The sequence below is a fragment of the Leucopleurus acutus genome, assembly GCF_964270905.1.
Source record: "Leucopleurus acutus genome assembly, chromosome: 18".
Taxonomy (NCBI): Eukaryota; Metazoa; Chordata; class Mammalia; order Artiodactyla; family Delphinidae; genus Leucopleurus; species Leucopleurus acutus.
In genome coordinates, this window is record NC_139160.1 from 25,928,213 (window position 1) to 25,948,124 (window position 19,912).

General features: G+C 43.8%; 1 protein-coding gene across 1 annotated transcript in view; it reads left to right on the forward strand.

Annotated features, from left to right (window-relative positions):
* Positions 1-15,010, forward strand: part of LOC309974599 (protocadherin-8-like) — a gene marked incomplete at both ends in the record, with an annotated part of 120,782 nt that extends 105,772 nt beyond the window's left edge. The window contains 4 exon segments of the mRNA XM_082859264.1: positions 12,796-13,313; positions 13,315-13,782; positions 13,784-14,391; positions 14,394-15,010. Coding sequence (XP_082715390.1) covers positions 12,796-13,313; positions 13,315-13,782; positions 13,784-14,391; positions 14,394-15,010 — 2,211 coding nt within the window.
* Between the last annotated feature and the right edge of the window lie 4,902 nt (positions 15,011-19,912).

A 19,912-nucleotide genomic window follows, 5' to 3' on the forward strand; every position in this document is an offset into this window, starting at 1 on the left:
AACTTACCTGAACATGATAAAGGTCATATATGAAAACCCACAGCCAACATTGTTCTCAATGGTGAAAAACTAAAACCATTTCCAAAAAGATCAGAAACAAGACATGGTTGCCCACTCTCACCACTATTATTCAATACAATTTTGGAAGTTTTAGCCATAGCAATCAGAGAAGAAAAATAAATAAAAGGAATCCAAATCAGAGAAGAAGAAGTAAAACTCTCACTGTTTGCAGATTACATGATACTATACATAAAGAATCCCAAAGATGCTACCAGAAAACTACTAGAGTTAATCAATAAATTTGGTTAAGTAGCAGGATATAAAATTAATGCACAGAAATCTCTTGCATTCCTATACACTAATGATGAAATATCTGAAAGAGAAATTAAGGAAGCAGTCTCATTTACCATTTCAACAAAAAGAATAAAATATCTAGGAAAAAAACTACCTAAGGAGACAAAAGACCTGTATGCAGAAAGCTATAAGACATTGATGAAAGAAATTAAAGATGATACAAATAGATGGAGAGATATACCATGTTCTTGGATTGGAAGCATCAACATTGTGAAAATGACTATACTACCCAAAGCAATCTACAGAGTCAATGCACTCCCTATCAAACTACCAATGGCATTTTTCACAGAACTAGAACAAAAAATTTCACAATTTGTATGGAAACACAAAAGACCCCAAATATCCAATGTGATCTTGAGAAAGGAAAATGGAACTGGAGGAATCAGCCTCCCTGATTTCAGACTATGCTACGAAGCTACAGTAATCAAAACAGTATGGTACTGGCACAAAAACAGAAATATAGATCAATGGAACCGGATAGAAAACGTACAGATAATCCCACACACATATGGTCACCTTATCTTTGATAAAGGAGGCAAGAATATACAATGGAGAAAAGACAGCTACATGTAAAAGAATGAAATTAGAATACTCCTTAACACCATACACAAAAATAAACTCAAAATGGATTAAAGACCTAAATGTAAGCCCAGACACTATAAAACTCTTTGAGGAAAACATAGGCAGAACACTCTATGACATACATCACAGCAAGATCCTTTTTGACCCACCTCCTAGAAAAATATAAATAAAAACAAAAGTAAATAAATGGGACCTAATGAAACTTAAAAGCTATTGCACTGCAAAGGAAACCATAAACAAGATGAAAAGACAAACCTCGAATGGGAGAAAATATTTGCAAACGAACCAACTGACAAAGAATTAATCCCCAAAATATACAGGCAGCTCACACAGCTTAATATCAAAAAAACAAACAACCCAATCCAAAAATGGGCAGAAAACCTAAATAGACATTTTTCAAGAGAAGATATACAGATTGCCAACAAACACATGAAAGGATGCTCAACCCCACTAATCAATAGAGAAATGCAAATCAAAACTACAATGAGGTATCACCTGACACCAGTCATAACACCTATCTTCAAAACAATCTACAAACAATAAATGCTGGAGAGAGTGTGGAGAAAAGGGAACCCTCTTGTACTGTTGGTGGGAATGTAAATTGATATAGCCACTATGGAGAACAGTATAGAGGTTCCTTATAAAGCTAAAAATAGAACTACCATATGACCCAGTAAACCCACTACTGGGCATATACCCTGGGAAAACCAAAATTCAAAAAGAGTCATGTACCACAATGTTCATTGCAGCTGTATTTACAATAGCCAGGACATGGAAGTAACCTAGTGTCCATTGACAGATGAATGGATAAAGAAGATGTGGCACATATACAATGGAATATTACTCAGCCATAAAAAGAAATGAAATTGAGTTATTTGTAGCGAGGTGGATGGACGTAGAGCCTGTCATACAGAGTGAAGTAAGTCAGAAAGAGAAAAACAAATACTGTATGCTAACACATATATATGGAATCTAAGAAAAAAAAATGGTTCTGAAGAACCTAGAGGCAGGACAGGAATAAAGACTCAGATGTAGAGAATGGACTTGAGGACACGGGGAAGGAGAAGGGTAAGCTGGGATGAAGAGAGAGGGTGGCATGGACATATATACACACTACCAAATGTAAACTAGATAGCTAGTGGGAAGCAGCTGCATAGCACAGGGGGATCAGCTCGGTGCTTTGTGACCACCTAGAGGGGTGGGATAGGGAGGGTGGGAGGGAGATGCAAGAGGGAGGAGATATGGGGATATATATATATGTATAGCTGATTCACTTTGTTATACAGAAACTAACACACCATTGTAAAGCAATTACACTCCAATAAAGATGTTAAAAAAAAACCAAATAAGCAAACAATCAACTATATTTAATAAATGAACTTATTAATGTCCTCAGGATACATCCAAGTAAAAAAAATCAACTGTGTCTCTGTATATCAGTAACAAAGAGATAAAAATAAATATCAAAAAATATTTAGGATAGTATCAAAAAACATAAAATACTTTTAAGTATATGTAACAAACGACAGGAAAGACTTGTGTATTGAAAACAATAAATATTTCTAAGAGAAATGTTTAAAACTGTAAATAAAGAGATCTACCATATTTATGGATTAGCAGACTCAATATTGTTAAGATGTTCATTTTCCCCAAGTTGAAACATAGATTCAATGAAATTCCAACCAAAATTGCAGAGGTCATTTTTGTAGAAATTGAGAAGCTGATTCTAACGTCTACACAGAAATGCAAAGGACCTAGAATAGTCAAAACAATTCTGAAAAAGAAAACTGATGTTGGACGACTTATACTATGTGGTTTCATGACATTCCATAAATGCTACAGTAGTCAAGACAATATGGAATTGTCAGAAGGGTAGACATATAATCAATGGAACAAAATAGCGCAGTCAGAAATAGACCCATATGTGTTCATTTTGACAAAAGCAACAAGATAATTCAATGAGGAAGGGATACTCTTTTCACTAAATGTACTGGAACAACATATGAAAAAAAATAAACCTCAGCCCCCACTCCATACCATACAGAAAAATTATTTTAAAATAAATCACTACTTGGTGACCTAATCAGTTCCCTAAGGAAGCTTAATATAAGGTATAATTACTGGGTCCTGTAACAAGTCAAATCTTGGGAAGATTTGCACTGCTCTCAGTCAGGGTTGGGTATAACAACTGCTCATGATCTGGCTACTTATCTGATACACTTAACATTCCCCAACAGATCAATGACAAATAACTGCAATTTAAAACACTCATCTGGAAAAGAGAAAACCACGCTCAGTGGCCACTGTCCACAGCACGTAGGCTGTTTGCCAGAAGATGAAAGGACTCCCTAAGCTGACGGTGATGTGTGTTCCTAGATTGGTCAGGATGGCCTCCCCGGATCCTAGTCACAAAGATGCTCTTTCTTAGCCTTTTTCCTCTGTGACCACATCTGAGCTGGGAATTGAGATGATATTCCAGGGGCTTTACCATTTATTATTGAGGGTTCAGGAATCTCAGCCCCTTGTTTGCCAGGTAATAGTTTAATATTTACTTGCATTTGATCAACTCCACTATCAAAGCTGAAGACAGTGCTCAAATTTACTCCCAGCCCAGGGATTTCCATCTCCTAGCAACAGCCCTGAATGTTCTGTTCATGCCTTTAACCCTCAGCTTAAATGACTTCCACCTGGGCCTCTCCAGGGTCGTTCAGAACAATTTCTTGGGGTGGGAATCACAGTTGATACATGTCCCTCTGTTTCCAAGTTGCATCTCAAGGGATGGCTTTTTTGCTGTGAGGTGATTTTAATTTTTCTTAACTTGGATCTTCCAAACTTAAGGGGAGTTTGAGAGGGACTGGGGACCTCAAGGCTCTGTGAGACCTCAATGTCATCTTCCTGATTATCTCTGCCATTGATTTTTTTGCACTAACTTTAGTTTGGTACAGACATTTTTGCTTTTTTTCCCTTAAGACTTGCCAAGATTGCCAATTTTCAACCTTCTTGGATTATTGGCCTCAGTCAGAAAAGGGACTCCTTTAGTGATATTATACTTTCTTCCCCTTCTGCTCTCAGAGGGACTATCTTCAACTGGAGACTATCCTTTTTTAAAATAAATGTAGCCAAGCCCTTCCCATCAATCATATTCTCTGGCTTTAGTAGACACATGATCTGAATCCCAAAACACAAGTAATGGTTTGCCAGCGGCTGTGCAAACACATAGCAAGAGAGCAGGGCAACCTCTTGACCTAGTGTATAGATAGGTCTCCATGGACCTCCTCCCTGGATCCCCTCAGATAATTACTCATTTTAGAGTCTGTTACTTAGAATTCCTTTCTCATTGTTGGAATTTGTTTTGATTGTTTAGGAGACAAATAACAGACATCCAGCTGCTAATTTTCTTGGATAAAAAAGGGGAACTTGCTGTTATACTTAAATGAAAACTCGAGTGGGAGATCAGGCATGGTTGGATCTAAGTGCTCAGAGCCATTTCAGTTTTTTTTTTTTTTAATGTTGAATTTATACTCAGGCAAGCACTCTCAACCTAGTGGCTCATTTCCAGCTTACATCTTCTTAGCTCAGCAACTCCAGAGGAAAAAAAAATCCCTTTCTTAGTAATAGTAGCAACAATCCTGGAGCTGACGCCCAATGGCTCTGATTGGCCCGAGCTGGGAAACATGCACATACCTGAGTCAATCACTGTAGCTAGGAGGATGGGCTATTTTAATCTGTCTAAGCCTGGGTCATGTGGTGATCTGAGTACCAGGAGTGGCGGTGTCTATCATACCTTACTCACATGGACTGACTTATCGAAGAGGTGGTTTCTCAAAAGAAAACTGGATGCTGAAGAGGCAAAAACAATGAATGTCCAATGTGCCCTGATAGGACAGTATTGAAACTGACTCAAGAAACCAGTTTTGTTACTTGTGGCTGCACCAGGTCTTGCATATTATTCCATAAGTCTCACTTATTGCAGAAGTCTCACATAATCTACAAGTTCCGAGGATCTTATGATCCTTTAGCAAGTTTTCCAGTTTAGAATTCAGATGATGTAATGTGGTAAGAATTACACAGAAGTGACATTGGGTGGTGGGACCCTCACAACTATTTCAAAATATTCATGAGCCCCTTTCATGTGGTTGGCAATGTCCTGGGCTCCGGGATACAAATTTGATGAAAACATTATTAATACCTGGAAGAATTTCTAATGGGGATAAGAAATATACCTTTAAATAAAGGTTTGTGATATGCAAGTGCTTCTAACAAAGGATTCAGTTGTCTTTTGAGACCTCACAAAATGGTATGCACTGGGCTTTTTGCTCTTCCCACATTTTCTTTCTTAAACCTCAAGGCAATCCCTCAAAGTAAGCATTCTTTCCTAAAGACATTGAAGTCTGTAGAGATAAAGTCTTTTGTGTGTGGTCCTCCAGCTGGTAAGTAGCAGGGGCCTTTGGGAATTCTATTTGGGAATACCGTATTGCTCAATATTTGAGAGCACTGAGAAAGTCTGACTATTCCTTAAGCCATCCAGTACTTTAGAATCACTTATTTGTTCCATCTTCTGCATCCCCTACAGCTTATATGCCATGAAATCCTGCCAAGTTTTCCTTTTCAGTGTTTCTTAGGTTCTCACCCAATACTTCTTCAAAGTCATTGTTCAGGCCTTTAACATCTGGTATATAATTGCAGAGGCACCTAAATTGGTCTTCTCCTTGCTTCCTATCTTCTCTTTAATTCATTCTGCTACCGGGTGGGTTTTGAGGTAGGCAGAAGTTGTATACCATATCATACTGCCTTGATCATTTATTTGGCAAATATTTATGATAAGCCAGTCATTGTGCTGGATCATGGTTTAAAGCTTCCAAAAAAACCCAATCCTTTTTGAGGATTTCACCAATGTTCAGGAAAGGCAATCGTCTACGTTATTTATCATACAATAGTTCCCCCTTATCTCCACCTCCTTATCTGTGGTTTCACTTTCCCTGGTTTCAGTCACCTATGGTCAACTGAAGTTTGAAAATATTAAATAGAAGTTTCCAGAAATAAACAATTCATAGGTTTTTTAATTGCATGGTATTCTGAGTAGGGTGATGAAATCTCATGCCATTCTGCTCCATCCCACCCGGGACAAGAATCATCCCTTTGTCCAGTGTATCCTGACCCTTAGTCACCTAGCAGCCACCTTGGTTATCAGATAGACTGTCAGTATCACAGTGCTTCAGGTACCCCTTATTTTACTTCATAATAGCCCCAAAGGGCCAGAATAGTGAAGCTGGGAATTTGAATATGCAAAAGAGAAGCCATAAAGTGCTTGCTTTAAGTGAAAAGGTGAAAGTTGCCTCACTTAATAAGGAAAGAAAAAAAACTGTATGCTGAGGTTGCTAAGATCTATGGTATGAATAAACTTTCTATCCATGAAATTGTGAAGAAGGAAAAAGAAATTTGTGCTAGTTTTGCTGTTGTATCTCAAACTGCAAGAGCTATGGCTACAGTGCACGAGAAGTGCTTAGTGAGCATAGAAAAGGCATTAAATTTGTACAATAAGATATTTTGATACAGAGAGAAGGAGAGAGAGATCATATTCACATAACTTTTATTACAGTATATTGTTAAAATTGTTCTATTTTATTATTAGTTATTGTTGTTAATCTCTTACTGTGCCTAATTTATAAATTAAACTTCATCATAGGGATATATGTATAGGAAAAATCATAGAATATATAATAGGGTTCAGTACTATCTGTTGTTTCAGGCATCCAGTGGGGGTCTTGGAACAAATCCCCCTTAAGGGGGAACTACTGTAATAGAATACATATCAAAAACCTCTTTCTCCACAAACTTCAATACTTTCTCACTACTGCTTTAAAAGTGTCTAAACTCTTTAGCTTACATCAAGGTCCTCCTCAACTCTGCCACCCATTCAAGCTTGTCCTCCTAAAGCCATCCATTCCGACCAACTGGTATATTTAGTCCCCATAAAAAGCTCTGTGCCTGCCTTTCTGCATAGCTTGTAAACATCACTCCTGGGTTCTCTACATCCCTGGCAGTTCTGGCTGACTCTGATTTTACCTGTAAAGCCTGAGATCTCTTCCTATTTGCACTTGATATAACTTTCTCCAAGTCATTTGGCACTGTGTCTTCTCTGAACGCTGATGGCTTTATGTTTTTAGCATTTAAGTATTTTCTTCTACAAGGCTGTGAGCTATATTGCATCACCAATACTTGATTAAATATCTGTTGATAAAGGACCCCAAAGTGGGGACTTCCCTGGTGGTGCAGTGGTTAAGAATCTGCCCGCCAATGCAGGGGACACAGGTTCATGCCCTGGTCCGGCAAGATCCCACATGCTGCGGAGCAACTAAGCCTGTGTGCTACAACTACTGAGGCTGCGCTCTAGAGACCATGAGCCACAACTACTGAGCTCACGTGTCACAACTACTGAAGCCCACACGCCTAGAGCCCATGCTCCGCCACAATGGAAGTGACTGCAATAAGTTCGCACACCACAATGAAGAGTAGACTCTGCTCGCCGCAACTAGAAAAAGCCTGCATGCAGCAATGAAGACCCAATGCAGCCAAAACACAAAGGACCCCAAAGTGCTCTGATTACTGGTGGTCACAAGCTTTGTTTTAGATTAGGAATAGAGAGGTTCAGGTGAGAGGAAGAGAGATGAAGATAAAATAAGGCACAGATGAAAAGTTACTCCTTAGTCCATATTCTTTTATTCTTCTCTTGCTTTGCAACATTCTTGAGAGGGGGGCAGATAATTTTTTTCCTATAGAGTGGTAAGAATCCAAAGTACGGTCCTTGAGCCAATGACCGAAGTCAAGTACCAAAGTCAATTTCTCTGGCTCAGTTGGGGTTTGAGGTATCCCTGAACCAAAAAGGTAAAATATTTTTCATTATTCATTGACTTAATTTCCTTCATAGAGCTAGGCTAATAAAATCAGCAGTTTAAAAACTAGTTTTATGTTGTATTTTAAGATTACATAGTTTTGATAATATCATGATTAACATAATGATCCTATGGGAAAATTTTTTTCTAAGTGAAGATTATGTCATTTAAATCCTTGTTTAATGTTAAGGGGAATTTATGATTAGTGTTGATACTCTATAGTGGTTCCCTGTGATTTTGTCTAGGTTCAAGCACTTAAGTAGTTGATAAATATCATTTGTTTCTAGGCTACGCTTGTAGACAGTATTTTGGCTGACTTCAGAGCTGAATTATTTTCCCTGAAATCATTTTCCAGAAAGGACCAGCAATTTGCTGATGACTTTTCTTATAAATGAATGCACAGTCAAGACCTAATGGGGTCAGTGGGGTAACAGGAATGTGATATAATGACCCTTCTTATGAGAGCACTTAAAACAGTTACTCTCAATCTGGGGGGGCTCATCCTGCTGAAGAATGAGTTTAGCTTTTTCAAGGTATGATTTTTTTTTTTTTTTTTTTTTGCGGTACGCGGGCCTCTTACTGTTGTGGCCTCTCCCGCTGCGGAGCACAAGCTCCAGACGCGCAGGCTCAGCGGTCATGGCTCACGGGCCCAGCCGCTCTGCGGCACGTGGGATCTTCCCGGACCGGGGCACAAACCCGTGTCCCCTGCATCGGCAGGCGGACTCCCAACCACTGCGCCATCAGGGAAGCCCTCAAGGTATGATTTTAAAAATAGGAAGAAAAACCCCAGTTGTTAGGTTGATTTTTTTTTCTTTCAAACAGTCTTCATTGCTTCAGTTTCTAGAATGTGCTGCTTTAAGACAGCAACATTGCACTTGATAATGTTTTGCTCATTATAACCTTTTCTCCAGAATGTTTGTTCAGTTGAGAAATGAAAATGGGTCTCACATAGTACATAGAGTGATTTATTCTAAATGGGACAAAAACTGTTTCTGGAACTGTTAGTTCAAGGTTCTATAGAAGTTGATGCTTACTCTGAAGTGTGGACACCATAATCTAGCCAAATATTTACATTAGGGATTTTCCTGTGGTTTCATTTTTTCCCCTAAATATGTTATTAGTTTTATGTAATAGGAAAAGGGGAATATGCAAAGGCACAGGCACTATTTTGCATTAGGGACCATTTTCCCCCATGTTTACGGTGAAAGTTATCTTAGTTTCTGTCCAGCGTGCCTTAGTGTGTAAGGGACACGCTGGAGTTTCTTGTTCAGCAAAAGAGAAAATCTTTTATTAAAATGATTAGAATGCAAATCCTGTTTTACAGATCTGGTTTTCTGACATTTTGGGGGAACACTAGTATATGTGGTACTTTTGTTTTAGGAACAAAAGTAAACACTGTAGGGAGTTCAACCAAATCCCCCCACCCCCCTTCATCCCTTTTGAAACCAAACTGAGCAAGAGGACCAAATTGCTGCTTTATCCACATTTTGGTCTTCCTGTAGTGGTGGCAGTATAGTTTGGCAATATGCTGGCAAATGGGAAAACAAGCAACATAAAGCAAATTTCTGCCACAGTGCTTTTAATATGGAGACAGATTTGTATCTAATAGAGCCAACAGAATGGAACATGAGAGTACCATGGGCTCAAGGCTGTAAACACGGCTTCCCGATGACACATCCTAAGGGGACAGATCATACAGTTTCTATATTATTCAGCTTGTCAATCTACTGGCACAGAACTGATTTTTGCTTCAGGAAATGTCTCTTTCTTGAAACTCCAGCTGTCTTTCATTCATAAAGCAGTGTTTTAATAACGTGGTTGTTTACTAGGAAACAAAGCTAATGCTAATAATGAATCTCTGACAATATAGCACATTCCTTATCATAGATGGTCTCCTTGCTGCCAAACGGCTGGAGGCGAAGTGGGGAAAATGCAATCAAGCATTTAAGCATCATAGGTGGATGTTTTCAAACATTAAGTGGCCAGTTGTTTAGCATTGTGGAAGTAATGTGTATGATTGCCTGACTTTTAAAATGTTTTATCTGGGTCTTTTGATGTTCAGTAGGTAGAGTCATAGACTAGTCTTCATTTTCAGGATACTGAGCCGTTATTCTGATAGTGAATGGCAAGAATGACGCTGAAAACTGGCAAGAGCCAGGCTTGGTAGGGACTGTGTGCCGAGAGAGAGAGAGAGAGAGAGAGAGAGAGAGAGAGAGAGAGAGAGAGAGAGAGAGAGAGAGAGAGGGAGAGAGAGGGAGAGAGAGGGAGAGAGAGAGAGAGAGAGAGAGAGAGAGAGAGAGAGAGAGAGGGAGAGAGAGGGAGAGAGAGAGAGAGAGAGAGAGAGAGGAGGGAGAGAGAGAGAGAGAGAGAGAGAGAGAGAGAAGGGCCAAGACTTGGACTGTGATGAAATGGGTCCCTCTCCTGGCTAAAGTGCATGGAAGCATGTGCCTTTTAAAATGCATGGGCCGAATCAGTTTTCAGTTTTCCGATAAGGGGCACCCAGGAATGAAGAAATTGGGTAAAGGGATCAGATCCTCTTGTTTTCCCTGAGACCCAAAGACTGAATAACCAGATGCTTCCTTGGAGTACTCAGTTCTAAGAAAGAAAGCAAACTGTCTTAATACCATTGAGGATACTGGCCAACAAGAAATCTAGTCTCGGGCTTCCCTGGTGGCGCAGTGGTTGAGAATCTGCCTGCCGATGCAGGGGACACAGCTTCGAGCCCTGGTCTAGGAGGATCCCACATGCCGCGGAGCAACTAGGCCCGTGAGCCACAACTACTGAGCCTGCGCGTCTGGAGCTTGTGCTCCGCAACAAGAGAGGCCGCGACAGTGAGAGGCCCGCGCACTGCGATGAAGAGTGGCCCCCACTTGCCGCAACTAGAGAAAGCCCTCGCACAGAAACAAAGACCCAACACAGCCAAAAATAAATAAATTAATTAATTAAATAAAATAAAATTTTTAAAAAAGAAAGAAATCTAGTCTCACTAAACTGAAGTAGAGTTGTTTCCTTCCTCAGATGAATGCCTCATCAGGCAAAATTTTAAAAATCTAAAGTATAGTAGGACCTTGTTGCCTATCCATCATATGTATAATCGTTTACCTCTGCTAATCACAAACTCCCAGTCCTTCTATATTCAATATCCTGTGATAAATCATAATGGGAAAGAATATAAAAAAATAATGTCTATGTGTGTATAACTAAGTCACTTTGCTGTACAGCAGAAATTAACACAACATTGTAAATCAACTATACTACAATAAAAAAATTAAATTAGAAAAATCTAAAGTAAACAAAATGAAGCTTTTTCTCTTTTTAGGATCTCAGAGTACCTGATGAAAGTCAAGCCATGCTCCCCACTGTACTTCTCTATCGGTTACTGGTACTTATAATTAGAGTCATTGCCAAATGCTCCACTAAATTAAAACCCCTGGAAATTAATTATCTCATCAAAGGTGGCTCAGTTTCAGAACTGGGTTCACAGATCCTGGTGCTAAAATAAGTGCACCTCCCTCTTAAGAGTGAAAGGAAAAAAAATAGTCATTTACTGACATGTCTCTGCAGGAATCAATAACATTACAGGTCATGTAGGAGCTAAGAATAGCCTGGGCGTATTAATAGCTTAGCCTGCTCACTGATTTTATTCAAGATGACTGGTTAAAGAACACTCTGCCTTGCTGACGGCTCCATGGCACGAGGAACAATGTCATCATTAACATGTGGGACTGTTTAGCATTTAGAACACTTCACACATAAAGAGAACTTAATATAGGACTATCGTGCTTTAGACAGATGGTTTAATGTTTCTTTAGCCTTCAGCCTATCAGGCCACCTGCGGTTTTCTTCAGCCAAGGGCTTTTAAAAAATAATTGGTGTATAACAATTTTCTAACGAGACTGACTGCAATGTATTTCCCTAAATCTTTTTCTTACCCTTAACTATCCCTTGCAGTGAATTGTGGCTGACTAACCTCCCTGACTGACACCGAGTCTTCATGGATAAGTAATTACTGACATAAAAGGAGATGAAGGGGCTGAAATTTCATCATTAATGGTTTCTTTGCTTGGGAAAAGCTATTCAGAAATGATTACTTTGGAAAACAGTTCTTCTCTGATTAGAGACTGCCTGACTCTGGAGAAGCTGCTCCCCCAGAATCTTTCAATACAGGAAATGATAACCCAATATAGATGGATAACCGTGGGTGGCAAAGGATGCATCTATGCACTTGTTTCAAAATGGTAAAGGAGAATAGCAATTGTGCCTCTGTCCGAGGACTCTGTGTGCTCAGGAAGGAATAAAGATGCTGCGGGTCCCCTGCGCATACTCTCAAAGTGAGATTCGGGCACACTAGCAAAGCAAGCAGGGTGCGTTTTTATATTATAAACTTCTGTAGGGATCTTTTTTTGTTTGTTTTGATTTTGCGGTACACGGGCCTCTCACTGCTGTGGCCTCTCCCATCGCGGGGCACAGGCTCCGGACGCGCAGGCTCAGCGGCCATGGCTCACGGGCCCAGCCGCTCCGCGGCATGTGGGATCCTCCCGGACCGGGGCACGAACCCGCGTCCCCTGCATCGGCAGGTGGACTCTCAACCACTGCGCCACCAGGGAAGCCCTGTAGGATCTTAATGATCCCCTGCACTGCCCTGGCCACTGTTCAGCTCTCCAGGCCCTTCTGTGAGCTCTTTCAAGGGAAGAACATGATCCAGAGGCCGGGAGACTGTGGATTGGTCCAGATGGATGCTTATTTGCATATTCTTCCCTACATAACCTCCCCGGTAGGGTTCAGAAAAAGCTTGCTTGGGCCCCAGGCAGAGAAAAGCGATTACATAGCAGAGAGGGTTTAGTGATCAAAAGTTTTTAAGACAGCAAGTGTCTCCTGACTGTGCACTTAGGAGGCCTTGAGAAGGCTGGAAGTCTGAGCGCAGAGACTCTGATTGCTGGTGTTTTTCTTTCCCTTTGACTAACAGGAATGTCTCACTGGAGGCTCAGGTTCCCCGCTGACACTTTACACAGGGCTGGACTGGGGTCCCCGTTGCTTCTGCTGCTGCTGCTTCTGGTGTCAGGGTCTTGCACCGAAACTGTCAATTTCCTCACCTTTGAGGAAGAAGCCCTCGGCACCTTCATCGGTGTTCTGTCTGACCACATCCTGTTTAGTTCTCAGCGCGAGGTGCCAGGCCAGTTCCACCTTATTAAGATCAACAGCTCGCTGGTCCAGGTGCAAGAGGGCGACCGTCCTCAGAGATGCGGGCCTGGACCTCGAGCGGCTGTGCGGCCAGACCTTCAAAGTGGTACGCTTTTGGCAGGAGCAGTTCCGGCTGGTGCACGTGGAGGTGGAGGTGAGGGACGTCAACCACCACGAGCCACGCTTTTCCCGGGCCCAGATCCCGGAGGAGGTGTCTGAGGGCGCGGCCGTGGGCACGCGCATCCCCCTGGAGGTGCCCATAGACGAGGACGTGGAGGCCAATGGGCTGCAGAGCGTGTGCCTGGCCGCACAGCCCCTTCCGCGTGGAGCTGCAGACGCGCGCGGACGGTGCCCAGTGCGCCGACCTGGTGCTGCTGCAGGAGCTGGGTCACGAGAGCCAGGCCGCCTACAACCTGGAGCTGGTGGCCCAGGCCGGAGGCCGCCCACTGCACTCCGCCACGGCCGCCCTCAGTGTGCGCGTGCTGGACGTGAACGACCACAGCCCGGCCTTCCCGCAGGGCGCCGTCGCCGCGGTGGAGCTGGCGGAGGACGCACCCGTGGGCTCGCTACTGCTCGACCTGGACGCGGCGGACCCCGACGAGGGCCCCAACGGCGACGTGGTGTTCGCCTTCGGCTCCCGTACCCCGCCCGAGGCGCGCCGCCTCTTCCGCCTCGATCCGCGCTCGGGCCGACTCACCCTGGCCGGACCCGTGGACTACGAGCGCCAGGACACTTACGAACTGGACGTGCGGGCGCAGGACCGCGGCCCGGGCCCGCGCCGCCACCTGCAATGTCATCGTGCGCATCCGCGACGTCAATGACAACGCGCCGGACATCGCCATCACCCCGCTGGCCGCCCCGGGCGCGCCTGTCGCCTCGCTCTTCGCCGCCGCCGCCGCTGCTCTCGGGGGTGCGGACGCGACCTCGTCGACCGGGCCCGGGACGCCAGAGGCCGGAGCCATCTCTCTGGTGCCAGAGGGGGCGGCACGCGAGAGCCTGGTGGCGCTGGTCAGCACCTCGGACAGGGACTCGGGAGCCAACGAGCAGGTGCGCTGCGCCCTCTATGGGCACGAGCACTTCCGACTGCAGCTGGCCTACGCGGGCAGCTACCTGGTGGTGACCGCGGGTTCGCTGGACCGCGAACGCATCGCCGAGTACAACCTGACGCTGGTGGCCGAGGACCGCGGCGCGCCCCCGCTGCGCACCGTGCGGCCCTACCTGGAGCGGGTGAGCGACGAGAACGACAACGAGCCGCTCTTCACGCGGCCGGTCTACGAGGTGTCGGTGAGTGAGAACAACCTGCCCGGGGCCTACTTGGCCTCGGTGGCCGCCAGGGACCCGGACCTGGGCCGCAACGGCCAGGTCACCTACCGGCTGCTGGAGGCTTCGTGTCCACCTACGTCTCATTGGACCCCGTCACTGGGGAGCTGCACGCACGACAGTGCTTTGACCGCGAGGAACTGGCTGAGCTGCGGCTGGGGCTGGAGGCGCTCGACGGCGGCTCTCGGCCGCTCCGGGGCCGGGCCGTGATGCGGCTGCATGTGGAGGACCAGAACGACCATGCGCCTCGGCTGGTGACCCCGCCGCTCGTCAGTGACTCAGCCCAGGCCCCTCGGCCCCGGGACGCACCCCTGGGCTACCTGCTGACCCGACTGCAGGCTAGGGACACGGACAAAGACCTCAACGCGGAGCTGACTTACATTCTCCGCAGTGACTGCGGCCCCGGGGCGCTAGCGCTACACCCGGCCACGGGTAAGCTGTCCCTGCAGTGCCGCCTGTCCCCGCAGCCCGCCGACCCGCTGACGGCGGCCGTCGTGGTGCCGGCCGGAGGCCGGCCGGCCGGCCCGGTAGTACACGGCCACCTTGCTCCTCGTGCCCGCGCACTCGGCGTCACCTGGCGGAGAGGTGGTGCTGGTGCCACGGCCGCCTCCGCCGACAAACGAGGAATGGGAGGTATCCGCGGGACGGCGCACGGCGCATGGAGCAGGACGGCACCCTGACCTCTCCGTGGTTGTGGTCGGGGCTTTGACCAGCGGCTGCGGCCTTCCGCCGGTGGCCATCGTCACCGTGACTTGTTCCTGCTCAGGCAAGGCCAGGACGCGGAGGAAGAGGCTTTGTGAGCACAGACAGAGCAAGTGCCATGCGAGCAGTGGCCAGGCTTGCCCATGTTGCAGGACATCAGGGGCTGATCCTGGGAGGTTCAACCCAAGGTTCTTCGTGGAGACACCGCGGCTTTCCATTTCCTCAGAGGCGTAGGAGAACGAGTCTGCCGAGACTTCCCAGTCCGGGAACAGTGCGGTGTCCTTATGCCCCTCGCCTCGGAAGAGGAACGAGGTCCCCTGGGCCCAGGTAGCGCACCCCCAGCTCTCTTAGTGTCCTCGTTAGCATTCAGTAAATTTTCACGCTGGGAGCTTTATGAAAATTCAGTGCCTGATCAAGTTTGGGACTTCAAGTGGCTAATTTTTCGGGACTTATTTTTTATTTGAGAGGAAAAATTCTTCACCGATGAGGGCAGGAGGAGGCCTGATGCTCATGTGTTCCTGGAGGCCCAGGTCTATTCCTGCTGTTTCGGCCCCTGGTAACTTCCTTATGGATCCAGCTCGAATCCCTTTCCATCAGGGTTTAAATGGTGTCTTCCTGCAGCACTGCAGATGAAGGATGCTGTGCCTGCTCTGTCAGTTCTGATATCTAAGGGTGAAATATTATTAACTGCTGCTCTCACACCTCTTTTTAAACAGGGTTCCGTCTCAGGTCCTTTTCATTCCACATTCCTGTGGGGAGAAGATAAATCTGCTGCAAGTTTAAGGTAATTGCAGAGTATTTATCATTATCTCTAAGCCATGGGTTTGAAATTTTGTACATTTTTATGGATAACAGAGTAGTTCTTTCCTTTTCACTTCCAGGACACATTCAAATCCAGGTGAGTTTAGTGTGAGAGATAGTGGAAAAGGAGACAGTGAATTGAATGACAACAGTTCTGATATCAGTAGAGAATGACAACAGTTCTGATATCAAGAAAGCACTTTTTGGAATGATTGCAAAGCAAGAGGGTAAGTTCGCACCTGTGACTTTGAAGTCCTTGCTTTCAAAGTCATAATATTATATGCCCAAATGCATAATTTAAAAAAAACTAAACAAGGGGTCTTAACTGTACATTCAGAGATGGGAGTACTCTGAATGCTGCTGAATAGAGCTAATATTTTTAATCACTGACTATATAGCTGTTTCTATGTATTTTAAATACATTTATTGACTTATTTATTCCCCATGATAAATCTAATGAGGTAAGAAACTGAGGCACAGAGAGTTTAAGTAGTTTGCCCAAGTGTTGGAGTTAAGATCTTAGCCCAGGAATTCTGGCTTTAGATTTCCTGCTCTTTTTTTTTTTTTTTTTTTTTTTTGCGGTACGCGGGCCTCTCACTGTTGTGGCCTCTCCCGTTGCGGAGCACAGGCTCCGGACGCGCAGGCTCAGTGGCCATGGCTCACGGGCCCAGCTGCTCCGCAGCATGTGGGATCTTCCCGGACCGGGGCACGAACCCATGTCCCCTGCATCGGCAGGCGGACTCTCAACCACTGCGCCACCAGGGAAGCCCCAGATTTCCTTCTCTTATTCACCCTACTAAACTGCATCTATTAATGCAAAAGATTAAAATACTGAAAAATCAGAATATTGTGGTTATTAATACTAAAATAACTTAGTGTCATGAGCACTAAGGATAACTTCCCCCCCGTGGGTATTCCAGAGTGAACAGCATATGAATAGGTAAATTTCATATAGGCCAGTATGCCATTTGCTGGGAACATATGGGGATAGATTTTTTTCCTTTTTTTGATATTTCTTTTTAAATTTTATTTATTTATTTTTGAGGAGCGTGTGGGTTTTTTTGGCTTTGCTCTGTTCAGTGAATCCTGCACCAATACAGCCTTATGCTATTCAGTCCATCTCCTGTAGTGTTGAGGTCAAAATCTCTGTAATGGTGTCTGGTTCTGGAACGGTAGCTCCTGTGGGGAAAGGCATAGTCAATTTTGAGGTGTTTTATGTTAGTCTCTACAAAAGTGGGCATTAGATGTTTAGTCTCTCAGAGATGAGTCCTGATGGTATGTCCTACTGATTCAAGTGCCTCTTCACCATCATAGATACTTTTGCCCACCCTATGTTTAGTTCCTTCAACATTTTTTATTTTAAATGGTATGGCTTTTAAAAGTATCTGCATCCTGGTCCCCTTCTTCTGAATATTCTCTAGTTTGTATATATCTTTCCTAAAATGAGGCACTTAGAGTTGAACATAGTACTACGGAAACAGCCTCTCTCCTGACCTCCAAATTTGTATACCTACTTGCTTCTTCCACATCTCCATTTGGGTGTTTAATGAACATATCACATGTTCAACACTGAACTCTTGATTTCTGTTCCCCAAACCCACTCTTCCTCTAATGTTTGTAGCTCTGGAAATGACACCTCTATTCACTTAGTTGCTTGCTCTGTCCAAAATCCTTTGTGTCATTCTTGATTTGTGTCTTCCCACACGCAACTTCCAATCCATCAGCAAATCCTATTGGAATTACTTTGAAACTATATTGTCAATCAAAGCTCTTCTCACTATCTTCATTGCTGCTGCCCTAGCAGGGGCACTATCATCTCTTGTTTGGACAACTGCAGTAGGTTCCAAACTGGCCTCTCTGCTTGCATGCTTGCCCTCTTGCAGTCTGTTCTCCCTGCAGGAACCAGAGTGATCCTTTTACTTCATAAATCAGATTATGTTAATCAACTCTCCAAAGATTTCTCACTTATCCAAAATCCCTATCATGGTGTCCCAGTTATGAATGCTGGGTAACAAACTAGCCCCAGATACAGCGGTTTACAACAATCATATTATGCTCATGGATTCTCTGGGCCATTTTGGACGGGACATAGCTTGTGTCTGTTTCAGTTTCTGAGGCTTTAGCTGAGAAGATGTGATGGCTGGGAGCTGGAGTCATCTGAAGGCTTATTCAGTCATGTGTCTGGCATGGTAACTAGGATGACTGAAATTCTAGGATTGCAGACTTGGGGGTGGGAGGGGGGGCTACATGTGTCCTGTACACGTGGCTTGATTCTCTCACAGCATGGCGGCCTCAGGAAAGTCACATGCTAGCTTACGGTTGCAAATATGAATGCTCCAACAAACAAGACAAAGACCCATCTTCTTTTATGACCCAACCTCAGAAAGACATAGTCATTTCCATCATATTCTACTGGTCCAAGCAATCTTAAGCCCACCAGATTCCAAGGAAGGGGACAAAGACCCCATGTCTACATTGGAAAATTATTAAAGAATTTTGGGGCCGTGTTTGTACACAAGCCACGCATGGCCCATAAAGTCCTGTATTATCTGGCTCCTGGCTGCTTCTCCCATCTGATTTCTTACCACTCTTCCCCTGATAATTTAGGTCATTTTATTGGCTTTCTTGTTTTTTTGACTTGACCAAGCGTGTCTTTATTTCAGACCTCAGGGTCTTGCTGTTCCCTCTGCCTGGTAAGTTCTTTCTCAAGATATCCATATTGCTTGCTTTCTGCCTTCATTTAGTTCTTTGCTCAGATATCCATCCTCAAAGAGGTCTTCCTAACTGCACATTGCTTCTCCCCACTGTCACTGCCACTCCCCACCCTGCTTTATTTTCCATCATAGCATTTATCACTGCCTCATATTATTTTATATATTTGTTTGTTTATTATTTGTTCCCTGTTCCATGCTGAATCACTGGCATCAAATGTGTACTAACATTTTTTTACTGAATGGATGAATGAAGGTGTGGTCTAACCAGAATATACATCACAACTGTATGACTATTTCAGATGATAATATCACATTTTATATTAGGATAAATATATCACATAAATATCACATTTTATATTAGGATAAATTTATCTTGTTTTTACAAGTTCCATTGTGCTACTTTGTTTTGTGGACAATTTTAGTGTCATCTTAAAACTTGAAGATTTTACAGTAAATGTATCTTTCCAGATCATTTAATGGTAAATAAGCCTTTTCCCAAAACAAAACAAAACAAAATCAAATTCCTGGAACTCCTACTGTTTATTCACTATTTAGGGAATTACCAGCTTATTCTTCCCTTACCTCAGTTTCCTCTTTATAATAATAGGCAAGCTCTCTAAATCCATTATAGCTCAAGGTGCAATTTTAGCAAACAATAATGTGATCAAGGCAATGTGTTCACCATGAGAAAATACCATTTCTCATTTCTGGGTAATAACAATCACATTTCCTCCTGCCAGTATGCAACAGCTACATTTTATTTATTTATTGAGCATTTATACAAGTTTTACCACGTGCCAGGAACTGTTCCAGGTGCTTTACAAGTATTAACTCACTTAATCCTCATGATAATGCTATTAAGTAGGTACTGTCATTTAACACCGTTTCGCACATGGGGAAACTGAGGCATAGACTTGTTGGAGTAATTTGATCACGGCCACCCAGCTGTAAGGGGTAGAGCTGGATTTCCAACTCAGGAAGTCTGGCTTTGGAGTCCATGCTTTTAAAATGTTCTGCTGTAGGGTAGTTTCAGTAGGGTTTTACACACTTATTTTATGAGCCTGCTGAAGATTTAGGACCGATTTACATTTCTGAGGATGTTTCTGTCTTTGACTTCATGAGCTGTTCCGATTTATGATTTGGTTTCTACTTCAACTCTCTGCTGCATTTTCTTGTAAAACTTTTAGTGGGAGTGTTGAAGGGATGCCACGTGGGTGATGGCAAGATAATTGAATTAGATGTTGACAGCTGGAGATAAGATGTTTATCACAGGTATTTTAAATTGCTTTTTGCATCTCACTTTTAATAGTTAACACAGAGGATGAGTGGATTAACCCGATAATCTTTTTAAAATTTTTTTGAATT